Genomic DNA, 19,551 nt, shown 5'->3' with positions numbered 1-19,551 from the left:
CTCCGGGACTGGGTTGGATATTCCCCAGACTCCCAATATGCTTTGACCTTCTCACAGGGCAACCAGAGAAAGCGGTATTTTAAGGAAATTAGCTTATCCTGATGGCTACAAAGGACTCTTAGGCCAAAGCGTTATTGACCTGACTAGAACTAATTGTAAGCATTCCCCACATTACCATTTGGATATAGGATTTGATTTAAAGCTGAGGCTTGAAGCTTTTGGTATTTTCTGTAAAATACTAAAAGTGCAGCCTATTGCTCTAGATAAAAGCCCTAATTAAACTAACCTTTCACCAACAGTTCCAAGACAACTTCACCTGTCTTAGTTGCTTCCAAAGACAAAACTACTACAATAAGCGTCCTCCCTACACCTCTCATTATTTCAAAGGAAATCTAGCATCCACTTAAGGAAACTGACATCCTTTTACCCACAGCACTATTCTTTGACTTTCAGTCAAAATACACTTAACTAGATTTTAATGTTACAAAAAAATTTGCTTTTCCTACTGTTACTGGGGTTAAGTACAGTTAAACCTATGCAGGTCTTCCGGGATTTTAACTGTGCATTTGATAGTTTGTTTCTCAGACTCCTGCCCATCTTTCAAGGAGCACCTCCTCATGCCTGGCACTCCAAAGGAAAGCAGCACAGCAGAGAGGATAGGAAGTATTATAATTGTATGATTCAGACACTGAAATGACAGTAACAGGAGATAACATAGCTGATACTGGAAAAACAAAAAGAAAAAGAATAATGGCAAATGCTCAGCACATCACAAAAGGCTTGGTGCCTCGGAAAGGTCAGACAGTGTGCACTATGGATTTAGGATAAGGACAAGCAATAGCTGTGGAACTCAAAATACAAAAGAAGTTGGTCACTGACATGGCATCTGCCTTACAGGGGACAGCAGAGAGCACAGTCAGGCAAATGAAGTGAACAAATATTTTGGCTCAGTCACAGAAAATTGCATCAGATATAACAACTACTGACACGTCTTCAGCTTCCTCTCTAACGGGCACGATATCTGAAACGTACAGGCAACTCCTCAAAACGACCAAATTGCTTATGAAACACTCCATTCTATTTTAATGAACTGAAACCACGAAAGTAACCTACAAACAAATAATAATAAAAAAAAATATTCTTAGATCTTAGGTGTTGCACTGTCAAACAGTGTAGCTGCGACCAATTCCCCGATTCACGTTATTTCCCCAGAGGTCAAGTTTGTCTGAACCATTAGCTTCCTGAAGCAGACTGCACTGTCAGGCACTCGCCCCAAAAACCCCAAACAACAATCGAAACTAGTGAAGGTTATAAAGGCAAACCACCTTCTGCAACCATTAGTAACCTTCAGTAAGGTAACTCGCCATCAATATACTTGTATTAACACGTTAAAGTACTTATGAAAATTTATTTCCTCCACTGCATTTTTGCTTTGATACCTTGCAATCAAATTTGATCAAGAATCAAAATAAGCGTTACCTTTCAGCAGACTGTCACAAAGCTACTGCACAGCCATGTGATGCACTTATCTGTTTGAAACACTTTTCCTGTGCATCAGTCAGGAAAAACAGAAGCCATTAAAACAATAAACTGTTACTACGTTTCCAAGAATAACTGGAACTGTAGAACGTTAGGCATAGAAGAGCAGGTGGAGAGCACAGTTAAGGGGTGTTTGCATGTTATCTGGATAGTCTATACCAGCCTTCCAATCAGATCTCATTTTATTGCACTTCCCACCTTACAGCAAATACTTTTGTTGTAAGTGCAACTCATAAAACATCCTACTAGTATAAAGCATCCAGATTTGTCAAAAATAGGAATGGTGGAAGACATGACACTCAGCTTCGCACTTGAGCAGAAAGCAAGTGAGTGGTGATGCAGTCAGGTCCTGCAGCTCGTCATGAGTGCAGCCTACGCGCCATGGAAAACTCTCCAGACCGTTAGTGAACCTGGGGCTCGGGCCTGAAATCACCTGTTTGTTTTCTCCTCATGATGCTGCCAGGCAATCCTGCATTAAGTGCCCAAGCCTGTTCTTTGGTATACAGGAGGATCTCCTTCCCACTGCAAGGCTGGAAGGAAGTTACTGCAACTCACAGGCTCAGCACCAAGCCAGGAGTTTGGGATTCTGAAAGTCTGTTCCCAGCGTTGTCACTATCTGAATGCATTGCCTTAAACAAGTGACCTAATCTCCCTGTTTATTCAGCTGTAAAATGAAGATAAAATTGACTTAAAAGGCATCACAAGGGAAAATTCAGTAATGTTTTGTAAAGTACTTGGAGACCCTCAAATGAAAAGTTCCTTAGAAATATAATACTGTGTTGGAAGAGGGTGGTAAATGCCTTATAAAATAGAGAAATAGCAAACAAAACCACAAAGATCAACATTCAAACATGCCACACAACAAAACCAGACAATAATATGGATGGGAAGAAAAAGTGAACAGTTCATAGCCCTGGTATATATAAATCTTGACAAAGAGGAAAAAAAAGGAAATCTTTTCTGATTTAGTCTCGGACAAACAATTAAAAATCACTTTTCACTAATTGCCTCTGAACTCACAGCGGCCAGAACATTTATAGATCATAATTGATAGGACGCTGCTAATGCCATCTATCATACAATGCCCAAAATCTTTGCTGCAGGAAGTAAGAGTTGGGCAGAGTGGCCAGCAGATACAATCTGAGACATTTTTTTTTATCATGCTTAAAACAAGTAACAACTGACGCTTCTGAGATTTTTGGAATTTGCTGTTGTAGACTTTAAAGACATTTCCTGGGGTTACGTCCAAACACAGTGCAATATTTTATAACACACCACAAACATGCTCAGCTAAGAGAAAAAGAGAAACATCGGCAGTTTGAGATGGATTTGAATCACAACATAAGATGGGAATCCCTGGCAGGGTACGCCCAGCTCCACATCCACACCCTGACACAAGCCAAAGCGCTCAGTTAACGCAGTGTTAATGGGCTGATGAAGCAGACCTTGGAATCTCTCTGCATTGAGTATCATTGGTTTATAAGAAAACATGAAGGTGTCACGCAGTTTATCAACACCCGTGATTCCTTAGTTGTTATTTGGGGTGTTCCAACGTGACTTGGATCAGACTTCACAGTGTTTCTCTCAAACTACTCAGTCACAAATTTAACCCTGATCTCTATACAAACGCTTCCTTTATGTGTTTAATTTTTCACTAGCTTACTTACCATTATTAGCTTTTCTGATTTCACTATAAACTGTTTCAGTCCCCTTCTGTACAGGAGCTGGAAAATGTATTGGCACAGAATCAATTTCTTTTCTTTTTTTGTGTTTGCCTTACGAAAAGCTCCTTAAACAAACAGAACACACTGTTTTACCTTCAGAGGGAGTCATTATATAAGCAGAAATGAGCCTGCGGATTCTATAAAAAATCCCCCTCCCCCAAACCCAGTCTATAAGGGTCTGAGAAGGAAATGTATTTCCCTCTATACATAAAAGAAAAAATATGACCTTATCTTTGAAAATTTAACATTCTAATAATCTTCACAAGTGAGATATTACTTAAATTTTATAGAAACATCTAACATCAGAGCTTCTGTGGATCATTTAAAAAAGTTTCTTCTTCAGTTTGTTGTAAGGGTTTAGAGATCCTAGGCCTGAAGAGATCTCTAATTTGAAGACTAACTACAGCCCCATTTGGTAAGTGACTTGAGAAAATCTTACAGTCACAAAAATAATCTCATTTGCTGCTCTTTGTGAAATTTCTCAGAAGCATATCAGCAGATTTCACAATGCACTGCCTCTATTTGGGTGCTAACCAGAAACTGTCTCTTTTCAGTTCCTCACTGAGGCAGAACTCTCCTATTACTGAACTGAGATCAGGAAGAGTGAAGGCAGAGGCGGCCTGGGAAATGATAGAATATAACAAATGCAGACAGAAGTTGAATGCCCCTAAGGACAGCACTAGGATATAAATGCAATGTTAGCCCTGGCCATCCATTTGTCAGGCCGCTGGGGTTACAAATAAGCCTGGTAAACTTCTGCTTTTGTATTAGATGGAATGCGAAAAGTTCTTCCTTTTTCTCCTATCCAACAAATTGAATGTGATACCAAACAGCATAATTACAGACAGATACCCCAGTGAGGAAGGGCAGGGCCTTGGCCAAAGGCTTGAAAACTGAAGAAGTCAGTTTCTCTATAGCCAGTGTAAACACAGTTCTGGCTACTAGGAATTAGAGCAATTTCCTTGATTTCTTGCATGGTTCTGCATGAATAATAAAGCAAAATACTCCTGAATGATGAACACAGAAAGTGACTTTCATCGGTTGATATAAAGTCCCATGCAGGCAGGGCTTATGAACTTGCTGTTTGAGGATCTCTTAATTTTGGTTTAACTAAGTCTCTTAGAAAACCTCTGAATTCTATCAATATCACTTCCTACGTCTTTGCATCATCACTAAAACAAGAAGTTAGTTTTTTCTATTTGAAGTAAAATAAATAAATAGATCCAATGGCTGATCCTTGTCTTTAGGAAACTGGAAAGAGAAATCAAATTTCTGGATACGAAATCCTGTACATTAGCTATAAAAACATTCAAAGGATTCAGACATATTGATCTGCAGACAGACTAAAAATCAGAACAGTTACTGTTCTGCAAAGTTCTGAAGAACCTCAGCACTTGTGGCATCACATTCTAATTTTCTAATGCTGAATTAATTTTTGTTAATTCTGTTAAGTGTCCTTTAAATGGTGGGACCTACTACAACAGAATTGAGCTGGAAAATGACTATTAATTTCAACAATAGTAGGAGTAGGCACTTTACCAAGTGCCAAATCACAGCTTTCACTCTTGCTGCTTTGGCATGAACTTCCTTTGCAAAATAGTCTGGAGATCGTGAAGTGCATATCAGATGCTTCTGGACAATTGCTTAGATTGTCAATACAATTGCCAGCATAGCAAGAAGAACTCTTTTTCAAAATTTTAATGCAAGTTAGCTCCTTTTGTTTGAAACATATGTTTTTTTTCTGAGCAGACTACAATCCTAAACCTTCTCCTGTTGTCTCTGTGGAAAGACGTGGTGGGAGGTATTTCCTTAGCTTGCCTCTTTTCTTTTTTTTTTTTTTTTGATCCATTTCATTAAATTTTTATATAAGGCCACTGCCCATGTTATTTTCTTTGCTATTCTTCCAGAATTTGTCTCAACACTGAAGTTATGTGCTGGGAGAAATGACTTGCACCATTTGACATTTTGTTCCCACTGACTTTACAGCGTTGCCACCCTACAGATGACTAACCAGCTACAAAAGAAAAAAAAGAAGGAACACGTTGTTACCCATGGTTAGTAGTTTCCCCCTTCTTACTTTATGGATATTTCCTGTCCATGCTTTAGCATTGGCCTTTGTGTTTGCTCATGTTAATAACAAAAGATCTGAATCATTTTGCCTTTTTTTTTCCATCCCATGGTCTCCATAAGTGTTCAATTTAATCATTCTCAAGAACATCCACTTCTTTAAATATCAAATTAACAATCAGCTCTGACTACTCCAAAGAAGAGCTGGCCTGCATAGCTCCAGTTACACAATCCATATCTGAGGAAGCCTCTCCACCTCTACTTTAGAAAGTAGGTGTTAGGTTATTCCCACATGGAAATTTCAAAGCAAAGCAGTAGAACTGCATCTAGCAAGTTTACCACCATCAGTAACATTGTAATAAACACTGTTCTTTGTTCATGGCAGAACCACTGTACATATTGAGTTCTTGATTTGTTAAAAGTTATTTCATAAGTGATGAGCTGCAGTAGACAGGGCTGGAAAAACAGGATGAAACCACTGCCTTAAAATGTTGTGTTCCTTTGCTGTCAAAGACAAAACATACATTCTTCTACAATTCTGTAAACTTGTTCTGAGATGGCAGTCAATTATTCCTGATTTCCAAGTGACCCAAAGGCTATAGTTATAGCTTACATACTGCAGTATTTATTGCAGTATTCTTCACAGTGAACAAGATACGACTCTCCTGCTCTTAAGATTAGTATTGCTATTTGCAACAGTGGCAGGAAGAACAAATCAATGGGAATTTTCATTTAAATTGTCATGTGGTAGCATGTCTTTACCATTCCACACTGTACTGTGCAACATGCACTCAAACGTTTGGAGCCATTAAGCACTTCAGCAGAAGTGGATAAGCAGCATGCTTAGAATACAGGGAAAACTGTGATGAATGACACCAGCATGTCAGAAAACAGAAAATGAACAGGAAAGCGGGTTGTTCCAGGAGAGACTTGCTGCCAAGCTCAAGGAGTGAGCACTTTGCCCAAACATCTGTGTTCCTAACTAAAGTATGCTTTTGGTCTCTGAAATAAGTGATTGCTCCTTCCTACCAGGGAAAAGCAGATTTGTCATTTCTTCCTCAGTCTGCTTCTCATTAAGTTAAAGCAAAGTGTAAACATCCCTGGTGGGTTTTATTTGCTCTTATCTACTTAAAACTTTTTCTAAGTTTCTGAAATATTTAGCAGCTTTCAGCACAAAGGTACAACAATATGACAGTTTTCCAGATGACACTGAGTGATTCCAGTGTGCATTTGGGTATTGAGAATAAATTTCAGTGGATATTTATCCTTCGTGATTGCAGAGATACACACCTTAGATCCATGTTATGAGCTCTCTTTACTGTTACCATGGAACTACTGCGAGAGACAGAGGCCAAAATTATCTGGGCATCAATATTCTCATTTCTCTGATGTGCCACAAAATCTATGGTGGTCTCAAGCCCTCTCCAGGCTGAGATTAAATCCACCTTCTTTCTCCCTTCTCTACCACAAGTGCATTGCAGCTTGTACTCTTCCACCAGTTCCTTTATAAACAGAAGCAATTCTTCAGATTTCTATTCTCTTCATTAACCTATCCTGTAGCTAAACTCAAATGGCTTTCAATACATTTTGGACTCTTTAAGATGAAGACTCACAGTAGGCTGCATTGTGCTCAGAGCCACAGCTCCATCTGAGAGCCCAGTTCTGCACGGATCTCATGTGAATGGGATGGGCAACTGAATGAGAGAATCCTTGAGGAAGAAGGGTTGCAATGAACAAGAGCATGGCTGTCACAGCACCATTTAGATTAAGGAACACTACTGGCACAAAGCTGTCATGCAGACAAAACACAACCTGCTCTTACTTTTACAGATGTCAATGTCAGACCAGTGTCAGGGAGTAGCAACACACAGAGTTACTCCCAAAACATAACAGTAGAGGCCAGACAGCTTATTTACCTCTATGAGGATCAAGCGTTGACACTTCAACTTCAGTGTATTCCACCTCAGCACTCTCAAGGTCAGGTCCTGCCCCAAAAATATCAAGAAGATGTTTCTTTGTAGCACTGCATGCTTCACTCGAGCTGTGGGCCTGATCCTGCTGCCGCTGAAATTAATGGACATGTCCTCACTGACTTTGATAGGTGCAGGATCAGGCCCTATTTATGGCAGATGTGAGTGTAAAAAAATTCAAGTCTTATTCATTCCTAAGGTTAATTTCTATCTGAGAAACAGTAGACCAAATCAAACTAGATTTCTGAAACTGTGATATAAGAATTGTGCCCAGCCTCCTTCTTTCCACTTAACACTTTCAAAAGCAGCACGACACAAATGGAGCAGGAAATTGTCTGAGATTTTCTCCTATTCCTGCTGCAGCTAGATATCCTCTCTCTTCTGTTTCTCTCCCTGCCATTATGATTTCTTCCTTTTTCATGGCTGCTCTGGTGTGATACTTCCTATTCTCCATTTTCCTCACGTTTAAAAGAGTTCCTGAAGTCCTTCATGGCTTCCCTCGTCACCTCTCAATACTCTCAGTTTCTGCCTTACCAATAAGCAATGTCAGAATTTTCACTTGTGCCACTCTTGAAGCTCTCTACAGACATCTACCTCCTCAAAATGCTCCTCTGCCACAGTGCCTACAAAAAGTCTGACAATGATTAGACAGCTGATTTACTAAGTGCACTGCTTGAGCAGTACTGGCTTGCTGGATATCAAAGAGACAAGAGACAACTGTTTTTCTCTGCTCTCTTTTCCTCAAGGCATAGATGGATTTCTACTGGATTTCTGCAAAAGTTGGAAAGGCTCATTGCAATAATCCAGACTGGCGTCATATAGAATTGTAGATTTTTTGGAATCAAAAAATTAGAACAGTAAAATTTTAGAGCCTTCCAATAGCATGGTGATAGAAGAAGGGGAAAAAAGCCAAACAAACAAACAAAAATGTTTAGGAAGGAAAGTTTGAATGACATGACAACAGCAATGGTGGATCAATGCAGCCTTATGTTCCTACATTTCAGGTGTCTGTGGTTTTTTTGCATGTGAGTGTCTCTAGCTCTAGTTTCACTTACTCAAGCTACAATGGGCTAAGTTTCACACATTTACCACAAGCTCCTTTCTCCTGTTTGATGAAGGAAAAGCTGTATGCCACACAAATACAGAATAGATAGTGTTATTTTTAGAAGCATATGAATAAAAGGCTTCTACATCTGGTAGAGAGAGCTGCAATAGCCTAGCTGGTCATTGTCATTGTGTGCATAAGGAAAAACAATTATGTTTGGCAAAGAAAAGAGTCTTCTCCACTAACAGAGAGAAAAAGGAGAGACTAGACTTATAAATCCCAGCTGCTGCCATAAAGAAGCACAACAAATTTCAATCATTAAATAATTTTGAAATCTATTCTTTAAATATGAAATTACCTTTATTTTCATCTGTTGATTTCATATGATTTTCACCATCTTCAATGTAACCTGATCCTAAAATATTCAAGCAAAATTTGAGCTGACAAATATTTGTTACATCCAATCAAACGAATGAGTTGCACAATTGCAATTCCTCTTGTTATTATGTTTATTTACATATGAGAAATTCTACTTTTAGATTCACATGTAAAAGACAGTCATGTAACACAGGTGGGAAGAGTACGGCTTTTTAAATGATCAGCTGAAAAATCTCAAGGGCTAACTTTCCTCATAGCAGGTGCTCTGAACAACATGTCCACCTATCTCTGTAAAGCGCACTGAGATCCTGGAAAGTGATCAGTAATGACAAAGTAACGTTGCTACACTGTGGTCAGACTATAGAACCACACTCTACAACTCAAATTTCCTCACTGAACTCATTTTCTTGCAGCTGCATAATACTTGTCAAAAAGAGAAAATAATTCTCTTTTACTGTGGTTTTCCATCTGTAGTAGTTGTGGTAGATGTGTCTGAGCAGATCTGTAAACCAGTCTTTGTATAAGGTATGCTCATAAAAAGCCATGCAAAGACAGAATGATAGCAGACACTTAGCAGAGTATTATTGATAATCTTCTGGATCCTCAGAAAACAGTGCCCTGTCCAAACCACAGCCATGCAAGTCCAAAACTTTAAATAAATATTTATTTAGGCCTATTTACTCATAGTCTTACAACAAAATATCCTACCAGAATAGTAGTCTCCATCATTGTGCTGTCTTGACAGTTTTTCACTTGTTGAATTTGTAGCCAAGGGAGATCTGAAAAGCAAACAAATAAAAGCTGATGTCATTATCCAAAACAGTCAATAAAAACAACATGATGATATGTGAAGATTAGTAGTTGTCTATGCTGACTACCACACTTTCTTAACCACTGAAACTAATGGAAAATTTGCTTCTGTCTTTAAGAAAAGCAGAAGCAAACTTTAATGTCAAAATCGGACACCCTTGCATTACTCTTCTTTAAGACTTCAACATTTTAAATTCCATATCTAAATGCATTCAAATGTAGGTCCCCTAGATGGCCTTTTTCTATTTCTAGACGATTTCCTCATCCTGTTGTTGTGTTACCAGGTGGTACACGAAGCACAACCATCTATTGTTTGCAGGTGTGTGCTGTAATATGCCATATACATATGGTGGAAGAACTCCAGCCTTTAAAACAGAAATACTACACCATTACCAAAAAGCAAGCTATCTTACCGAGACATCTCCATGGATGGTCCTTTAGCTTGACAAAAAAAAAAAAAAAAAAAGCATAAGAGCATCTATTAATACATTACACAAGTAAAAGAATTTTAAAATAAAAATCAAAATAAAAACATAGTGATTATCTGCTGAAGTCAGAGTAACTTCTCTTGGCTATCACAGAATGAATTACCTAGCGTCCTACATCCTGTTTATAACACAGCTCACTTAAATGTCTCTTCTGCAGAGAAGCTCAGATCTCAAATCCAGCATTTCAGCCTGGCCAATTTAAGCTGTTTGGGACATCCAGATAGTCCATTTTTCCCTAAATATTTTGAGGAGTATCTCATATCATATCATGTTCATTTAAACAACATTACTTTCTGAAAGAACAAGATCTGAAAGAAAATCTTAACAATAAAAGACAAATGCCCACATGAATTTATATTCATGTATGGGGAAAAGAAATCTAATCATCTTAACTTTGCCTTATGAGGACTAGAGAAGTATGTCATCTATCCCAGAGCTGGGAGCCCGAATCAAATTGTCATAGCTCTATAATGGAGCAAAAAGCACTACAGTGCCCATTTGCTTTTACACCGCAAGAGTCTGAATTCCAGGTCTGGAACTCCATCAGAACTGTGAGATTCTGGTCGATCCCAGAAATGTTTGCTCCACTAGTGCTTTTCCAGCACCTTCAGTGAGATGTTCTGCCTAAAATACCTGGAAAATTTCAGTACACCTGAGGCTTAATTTGCGTTTTAAAGTGAATTTTTAGTTTTTAAAACCACATTTAGTCATCTCCTGAAGCCTCATCCCTATAGGTCCTTTGCTCCTGAAACAGAGGCAGTGTTTTAGCTGCCATACAGCAATCAACAAAGAAATAGAAGGGAATCATTTATTACCATTTTTCTTCTTACACCAAAACCACCACACAGCGAGAATCACCACTCCTGCGATAGGTATTAGGACAAATGCAGTAATGACTCCTTTCTGCCAAGATGCTAAGATGACTGGAAATAAGACAGACATGTTGAAGAGAATGGGTACAGTGATTGGTCATCATTACCAACTTCTGCACTAAAGAGAGCTCTCATTTTACTATGAATTGTCCTTCTAATGCACTAGTGAAGATCTTTAAGGAGAAGTGCATGCAAAGATCACAAGTGAGCCTTTCTCTTGTGGCAAACAAGTCTACAACAGCAGGTTGATTTTAGCTTGCATATGACTCCTTTGGCTTTTGTTAAACTTTTGGATGTAGGTAGACAACCTCTGTTTATAAATGGCCCTTCTGCTTAACTTCTATCAATGGTGGATCAACAAAGACAGCAATACTTTGTAACATCCATATACTTAGTAACTTTTCAGATAATGCAAGCCTTGCCCGCCAGGAGGACAGAGTGCAGAGCTTATCACAAAAGAGAACTTACCGTTGATGGCTATTGGATGGCTTTTCGCTGTCATATTGGCCCGATTAGAAGCAACGCAGTAATACGTCCCCGTGTCCTGCCTGCTCATGTCTTCCTTGCGCCACATGACTCTGTCTGCATTTTCACTTTTTTCAAATAAAAGAACTTCGCGATCGGTTTTTCTAAAAATCTTGAAGAGGATTGGCCAAGATCCTTCTTTCACAGAGCAGAGAAAAACGGTCTCACTGCCATCTTCCACTTCTCCATAGGGAATGCTGCCCAAGCTGGTGTTCCTGATCGGTACTAGGAAGGAAGGCACAAATGAAACAAATATCAGTGCTATCAGAAATAACTTTGATGATAAAATATTGTACTGTAGATATACTTACATTAATGTCATTTTACTTAGCTAAACAGACTGAAAGCACAGTATTAATCTTTTGGAAATATCTCTGCCAGACCTCATCCTCTAGTAAATATTTTTACACAGTCAGAAGTAGAGAGGCCATCATAAAGGAACAAAGCAGGCACAGGAGGAAACTACATCCATTCCCGCAGAAGTCAATCAAGCCTTTCTTCTTAAACTCCAGGTTCCCATTGGGCCCCAAACTAGAAATGATTTAATTCTCAGAAATTACACAGCAGCTTGGTGCTGTAAAGAATTATAGCTCCATTTATGTAGTTATGCTTTCATAGTTATGTCAAATTATGCTGTTTTATACTAACAGTGTTATATATTTCTCATAACTTTTAGTATACAATAGTGAACGCTGGCAGATAATGGATCAAGTTCTTCAAAAACATCTTTAGAATTTAAATCTTACTGGACAAATCTCTTTGCCATTTTATATTTAAAGCTTCTCTCTAGTGTTAGCAAAGCATATCCTAGCAGTTTTGATGAACGTGAGGTGCACTCCCAGCTCTTTAGACTAAGCAAATGTAAATACTGGAATTGGAGATTTTATTAGAGGCCCAGAGAACAGAGAGCATGCCCTTCAACCACACAGTAGTCAACCAACACAGAAGAAACGCAATAGTTCTGGATGCATCTGTTCTAGTTGTATATATGTCAGTGTCAAAACTCACATTTCTTCAGAAACTCAGACAGAATCCACCTGTTAACCACCAGTTTTTCCTCTTAAAACCAACACAGTTTGGATTACAGCTACAGCACAAAACCAAAAACTTATTTATATCACTAGGATCTGAATCAGGAACTATCATGTGAAATCTTACTCCCATCTGCTCTGACAGCACCAAGCAAATGTATAGAAAGAGGATAATGGTTAAAGTTCTACTAAAACAAGACACTCTACCCTCATAATGATAGGGAAAAAAACACACACTTGTGCTTTAAGAGTTATTGTATCAGTCTCCTGTAGCCTACTACAGAAGTGTTTTTTGCATAAAGTTTCTCTTCATATCTGCCAGCAGCACTCGTGCAAATAACAGCTTTTCCACCAACATCCCCCTTCTCGGAGTACTGTTAAGACTCGCAGCATATCTTAGGACTCATGTTTTCTTCCTTAAACTTCCAATTAATCTTCTTTCTAAAGCTTCAGTTACCAACTACCCCCACGGCAAGAGGAATTCTGTGCTTTGGAATGCAGCCTGTTTTGCCTGTAGCAACTCCTACAGGTTTTCCCATGTTCGATACTTGAATTTCCCCATCCTTCGTTAAAGAATGGTTGAGGTTATTTAGTGATTCCGATGTGGGTTTTTTCAAATCTATTTTTTTTCTTTCTCATATTTCAAATATCCCACTGCCCCATTCAGCAGTGCAGCTCTGCCCTCTCACTCTTAATGGTTGTAAGCCAGTGAAGTCACTGTTTGCTGAGCACAAAGGTAACTCATTGGTAGATCAGTCTTTGCTCATACAGTGTACCTCCTATTTGCAGATATGGCATAATTACACACTGACTTTCAGACCTATTAAGCAACTGCAGCTTCTGGTGCTGAATATGCTCAGCGCCTCTGAAAACTGCAATGAATAACAGAAGTATTTAGATGGATTATTCAAAGGGCAGATGTATACTTCTTACCGGGAATCTAGCTAGCAAGCTTATTTTAGTGAGTAAATTCAGAGAAATAATCCGTTACGTATACAATTAATCCAGTCCTATGAAAATTAACCATGAAAAAAAATGGATCTGGTCCTGAAATTTTTAATCATCAATTTTACTGAAACATCTTTTGCACTTCTGAGTTTTGAACGCTCAAGATTAATAAATCCTTTATGCTTTACCAATAAGGCTAGCTGTATAATAAGATTTCAAGTCGGATTTATTCATTTATTTAAAGTAAACTCATCTGTAGTTAAATCAATTCCGAGTACCACCAGGATTTTTATATTAGTGACAAGTAGCCTGTGATACAGATCCCCAACTAGTTTTAATTCAGTTGAACAAAGATTTATAAACATTTTGCATCTATTTTGCTTAGTCTATAATACGCTGCTTCAAAGAGCTTCAAGAATCAAAAGATGGCATTAGACAAGAAAAATTGAGCAGACTTACCTATTACTGTGATGTTGAGAATCTTGCTAGTTTTCATGCCACTGGAGTGATTATTTCTAGCACCACATTTGTACTGTTCTTTATCATTTTGTCTAATATCTTCATCCAAGAAAACAGCACATGTGTTATTAGTTACTATTTCTTTCTCAACTTTATTTCCTTTGTAGAATGTGAATGTTATTGGTGGTGTTCCCATCATTAAGCAACAGGTTAACTTTAGAGGCCTCCCCAGCACCACTTCTGGTAAACCACTGAAAACAGAAATACTTGGCATGGAGACTGGAGCTAAAATGGGAAGGAAAGAAAAAGAATATTGCCAATTACATTGCATAAGGTCAGATCTACACAGGTCCCTTCCAATCCCTACACTTCTGCGATTCTGTTATTATTTTCTATAAAATAGACAAATAGACAATACTTAGCAAATTTTTTTCCATGCACAACCTATGCAGTCAGTAAAGCAGCTATGGATCATTCAAACTTCACAGCTAGCTCTCTGCTAAGGAGCAAGTCTGTAAAGCAAAAGAATCTGGAAATAAAGTAACATCACATGCATCACAGGAGACAGACGTTGCAGCACCACCTAATAGTGGAACTCTCTGCAGTACAGTGAGTCACAACCCAATTAATCCCCCTTTACGGATTTGAGAAGCGACTGTACTTGTTCCATGAGGGAGAAGGAAACTACAGTGTTTATTTGTGTGCTGGTCAGGGGGTTGGAGTTTCAGAAAAAGCTTTTTCTGGAGTACAGCCACCCAGATGACCTCCAGCTCTTGGCTTTCTGCCTGGACGGCTGGGTAGGGAAATCAAGGTAGATGCTGACAGAGTTTGATCTCAGAGATCTGAGATCAAACTGGTGAGTGAAAGGTTTGTAGACTATTCCCAGCTCCTGGAAATGGTAATGAATGAGATTTTGCTTGGCATCTACCAGAATCAAGAGAACAGGACAAAAGGGAAGACACGTTAATCCCATCTCCTAGGGCCCGCCCTGGAAAAGTCTGACTTGACTAGATCACCAAAGGTCAAACCCCTCTACAGGTAAAGAATGCAAGCACATTTGAATGCCCACATTTGTGGGCACACGAATATTCAAAAACTGATAAACACTCTCTTAGTTCATCAATTAGAAACTGATTTGTAAAAGATGAGCTTATAAATAAGTTTATGAGTGATTTTCTTCCCCCAGCACTGGGCTCTGAGCCTTTGTATCAACTCACCATAAACACGTATCGTTACAGGTTTGCTCTCCTTGACTATTCTGTTTACTTTGGCTTTACAGATATACGATCCAGAATCATTCACATTAGCTCTCATTGTTAAGTTCCTAGAATTTTTCAACAAGACGTCTCCATTTGAATTTTTCCGTAAAATAGAGAAGCTAGCGTTTTGAAAATCTTTAATGCTGCAATTCAATGTTAGTTCTTTATTTTCATCCAGCTTATTCACAGAAGCAACCAATATTGGCTTGGGGAATAACTCTGAAAATTAAGAAGAGAATCAATTCATTCAAACTGAGCATAAAAGAACATGACTGCCTATCCCAAAATACACAGGATGAAGGATAAAGTGGAAGTTTACGATCAGGGGAAAAAAAACAAAACAAAACAAAACATCATGTTATTGTAATATAATGGTACTCTCAAGGAAAACAGAAGCGTAGCAATTACCTGGAGTCCACATCTCCTATGTGTTATTCGAAATTATTAGTGGCAGGCAAAAATCAGAAGCCCAAATCTAAATAAACTTTCAATTAGAGAAAATTTACTTTTGAATCTGGACATTACCTTTGCAGATCTACCAAATTTAAATATTGTTCCACGGAGTAATATCTAAGATGAACAGAGGAGTTACCTGTCACAACAAGATTCCGTGTGGTGGTTTTAGATGCTTTCCCTTCATCCACCTTACAGAGGTATTCACCGCTGTCCTCTAGAGTAGCTACTTTAGAATATTTCAAAACTGTCCGATGTCGAACACTGCTCAGTATTGTTTTATTCCTCAGAAGTATGATTTCAATCTTACGCATTTTGGCTACTACAGTCGAGCATTCAAATTGTATTTCTTTTCCTTCTGTAATGTTACTTGAGGGCTTGATGCTCAGAGTTGGCTTTATAAATGGTTCTGCAAGAGAATATGAATACATAAAATCACAATCCAACTTTTTAATTATGGCAAGCAAAGAAATTTAAAAAGAAAAGCTAAGAAACTTACCCTTGACTGTTATAAGTGTTCTGTTGCTGGGTTCTGAGGTTTCAAATTCAAATTTTACAGTTCTCTTACCCAAACATTCAAATTGCAAAATATTATCCCCTTCATCAACTGGAAATTCTACAACAGAAAAATTCCTCTGTAGTTCATGTGTATGTTTTTCTTTAGGTGTTGAATTCATCTTCATCTTCCGGAAAATGAAATGTAATGGAGGCACTTCTTCTGGCAGCTCACAGCGTAATTTCACGACTTCGCCCTCGAAAACTTCTTTTTTCTCAACAATCAGAATTGGCTTGGTCATTCCTTAGAGCAGAAAACAAGGCAAGAAGTAGATTGATGCATAACCCTAAATCAAACACTCTCTTTGATGACTACGGTAGCGATTTATGTTAGCAGGCAGAAAAAAAAACGGTTTGAAAGAACTAGGTTTGGGATTTTTTTAAATGCTGGGCACCTGTGAACACTGGTGGTCCCTGTTTGCATAAAAGATTAAGAAACAAGATGGATATAACACTGTCTATAAATATAGCCCCCATTTGATACCAGCTTCTCACAAGGTGAGAATCTCTATTTCCAGCTGTCCCAGTAAGCTAGTCTCCCCTGTCATTGTATTTATGATCTGTGTGCACAAGCATTCACAAATAACACTGTTTCTAGTCTAGGAGGCAGAGCACGGGATGGTGATTCTGGAGGCATGGATTCCATTCCTGACCATTGATCTACCAGGAAACCTTGGGATAGGAACTTCGTTTATGTGCCTTAACATGAGGACTTAGTACAAAACTCTTGTAAAGCACCGTGACATCTACAGATAAACAGTACTTTGCAATACATCCTATTTAGCACTATTATTATTTACCCTGGGGGAGGTTGTTAACATTTTGTACCTCAGAAAACTGCCATGTTTGAAGGAATACTCACCTGCTACCCAGACATGTAAGGAATTGCTGTATTTTGTCTTTCCACCTGCTTCCACAATACATTGGTAGTCTCCTGTATGTGAAGATCTAGCCACAGGTACTTCATATCGTGCATCTCCTTTGTCTGATACACTCATGAATACAAGCTTGCCATCCTTAAAAATTGTAATATTATACTCCAAGTTGAAATTGGTACTTTTGCTAATATCAGCACTGCATATAATTGACATAGGAGCTCCATTCTTCACTTTTGCAGATGGCTGAGCCTTGATTTGAACTGCATTGAGGGTAAAAACTTGATGGAGAAAATAAAAAGAGTTATAGTTATTTTTGAATCATCCAACATAATACTGTCATCTCAAGCTGCTACATTTTAATTAGTAAAATTAATTCAGCGTATCCCAGCAGTATGTGTTATAATTTTTGTAATCAGGTCTACAGATGTTGACAATGGTAGCAGCATAATCTTCCACTGCACAGACGTACATGAAGCCTCTACTGTCACAGTACAGAGTGGTCATCATCGTCTTTTCCTTGCGGAACTGAAAGAATTAATGATTTGCCCAGACCTGCTAAATTCCTTAAAAGACACTGAGGATACTGGCATAGGTTTGCAGCTATTTCTTGGTTTTCCTTATTTCTTATGGTTTGTCGTCTCCAACTCCAATTGCAAGGAGATCTGATCAAAATTCTGCATGTATATTTGTTTGAATAAATGAAAAAATACAGCGTAAGCCATCTCAGAGTTGTATGAAACCCCAAGCCAATCCATCTCTAAGCATATAACAGGAATCCTTGGATTTATTCCAGTATTTTTTAATCTGAAAGTAAGGTTAGGATTACATTATTCAGCAAATTCCGTTTTAAACATTTACTGCACAGACTTGGGATAATCTTAAACCTCCAGTTTAGGATAACTGGAGCATAGTAGAAGATATTTGGGTTCAAATTCTGCATGCAAACATGTATGTGCCTAACTTGACACTGTGGGCTGTCCTTAACAATCATACTCATTAAGTAATCTCAATACAGAATCATAGGCAGAAGTAATGTCTCCATTTAATGTAGAATTTAAACTTGTCAGTCTTTGAAAAAAAATACACTGAATATTTTGACTGCAAACAAACTAACAACAAAATAGAATGACGATAACAACTCCCCCTCCCAAAAAAATCCACAGTAGCTAAGTAGCTTAAGAAACTACATCACAACAAAATCTTACAGTTATTACAATCATAATATAATTAATATTTTTATTCACACAGCTAGATTAGCAAATATGGACAAAGAATTTAGAGTTAATTTATTTTCCCTTCCCTTAGAACTTACTTCTTTGGATATGTCTACTTCGTCCATGATTTGCATTAGAAATTAACTACTTCCTGCATCTAAAGAAGTCCCTTTCTATGCCCAGTTACCAGGTATTTATAAACTACTAGGGAGAATTTGGGGGTATAAAACCAAAGCATCATTTGCACAGGAATGGACTACATGACAACCAGGAGCAAACATTTCTCTGTAGTGATGGGGGAAAAGGAAGGATGCAGAGGGTACGTGCTGGGAGCTAGCAAGACGATAACAGAACAAGTAAATGCATTTCTTTCAGAACATATGTTCTGTACTCAGCTCAGATATGCTCATGGAATATTTTGCAAGAAAAAGAGCAAAAGAGAGTGACCATAATTCATATTCTATTTTTTTGTAATCCCATCTCCTTCCTTGCAGGAATGAAAGAAACCAAAAAAAAAAACAAAAACAAAAAAAAAAAACAATAAAAATGCAAGTAATTAATTCTCTTCTATGCCTTGGTCAAACAAATTGCTCTAGGAAAAGTTTCGACATATTTATTAAAACATGAGCAGCCCATATCTCTTTTAAACACTTTGCTAAGAAGCACCACCAAGTGCTATCTTCTTTTACATGGGCAAATTTTGTACAGCTGTAATTCAGCAAACCAGACAAACAAAATGTGTGCACATTAACAACTGAGAAATTAGTTAAATTACTTCTTTTAAATATGTATATGATAAAATTATAATTACCTACCTCTTTCCTGAGTGGAAATTTCTGAACCTGGAAAATAGTGAAAAGAAATGTTATTTTTAGTTTACAGATTGAAAGACAGCAACAGGAAACTGTAACAAATCACAACAACAAAACCGCAAACAAGCCAGAAGAACAGGTACACATCCACATAGTTATCAAACTTACACTGCAAGAAAATCGCCAGAAGAGCAAGATACATCTCGTTCCTGAAGAGCAGACACTTAGATCCAAAATAAAGCAATATTCATCATCCGAGGTGACCCCACCAGATGGCCAAACCAGATTGGTTTTATTTTGTTTTATGGAAACAGACAAAAATTTGCCATTAAAAATTGTAAGCTTTTGCAAATCTTCAGCAGAAACTGGCCAGGTCAAGTGATCGTTCCCATTACTGGAAATGGCAAACAATGAGAATCTATCTGCTGCGCACAGGCAGATTACTGCTCAGGAAGTGACTGGACTTTTCCTGAGGGCGCTACCAAATGCATTTGCTTTGTTTAATTTCTTAAGGTGTATTAAAA

At 38.1% G+C, this 19,551-nt stretch overlaps 1 protein-coding gene across 15 annotated transcripts in view; it reads right to left on the bottom strand.

Annotated features, from left to right (window-relative positions):
- The window catches only part of PECAM1 (platelet and endothelial cell adhesion molecule 1), a 39,008-nt gene that overhangs the window by 9,789 nt on the left and 9,668 nt on the right, over nt 1–19,551 (bottom strand). For 2 of the 15 annotated variants that reach the window (XM_021414751.1, XM_021414752.1), the window contains exons 1-14: nt 19,196–19,453; nt 19,031–19,057; nt 16,986–17,279; nt 16,068–16,367; nt 15,708–15,977; nt 15,074–15,334; nt 13,857–14,141; nt 11,362–11,643; nt 10,837–10,944; nt 9,947–9,974; nt 9,432–9,502; nt 8,704–8,760; nt 7,247–7,315; nt 3,207–3,263 (exon numbers count right to left, since the gene is read on the bottom strand). In XM_021414751.1, the coding sequence (XP_021270426.1) occupies nt 3,207–3,263; nt 7,247–7,315; nt 8,704–8,760; nt 9,432–9,502; nt 9,947–9,974; nt 10,837–10,944; nt 11,362–11,643; nt 13,857–14,141; nt 15,074–15,334; nt 15,708–15,977; nt 16,068–16,367; nt 16,986–17,279; nt 19,031–19,057; nt 19,196–19,229 (2,143 nt within the window). In that variant the 5' untranslated portion in view covers nt 19,230–19,453. Of the gene's footprint in view, nt 1–3,206; nt 3,264–7,246; nt 7,316–8,703; nt 8,761–9,431; nt 9,503–9,946; nt 9,975–10,836; nt 10,945–11,361; nt 11,644–13,856; nt 14,142–15,073; nt 15,335–15,707; nt 15,978–16,067; nt 16,368–16,985; nt 17,280–19,030; nt 19,058–19,195; nt 19,455–19,551 lie in introns of those variants that run through there. The other 13 variants (XM_021414753.1, XM_021414756.1, XM_021414755.1 and 10 more) reach the window with 8 other exon arrangements.

Source organism: Numida meleagris, chromosome 17 (genome assembly GCF_002078875.1).
Source record: "Numida meleagris isolate 19003 breed g44 Domestic line chromosome 17, NumMel1.0, whole genome shotgun sequence".
NCBI lineage: Eukaryota > Metazoa > Chordata > Aves > Galliformes > Numididae > Numida > Numida meleagris.
Note: the sequence above shows the minus strand (reverse complement) of the source record. Positions and strands in the feature narration are given on the sequence as shown.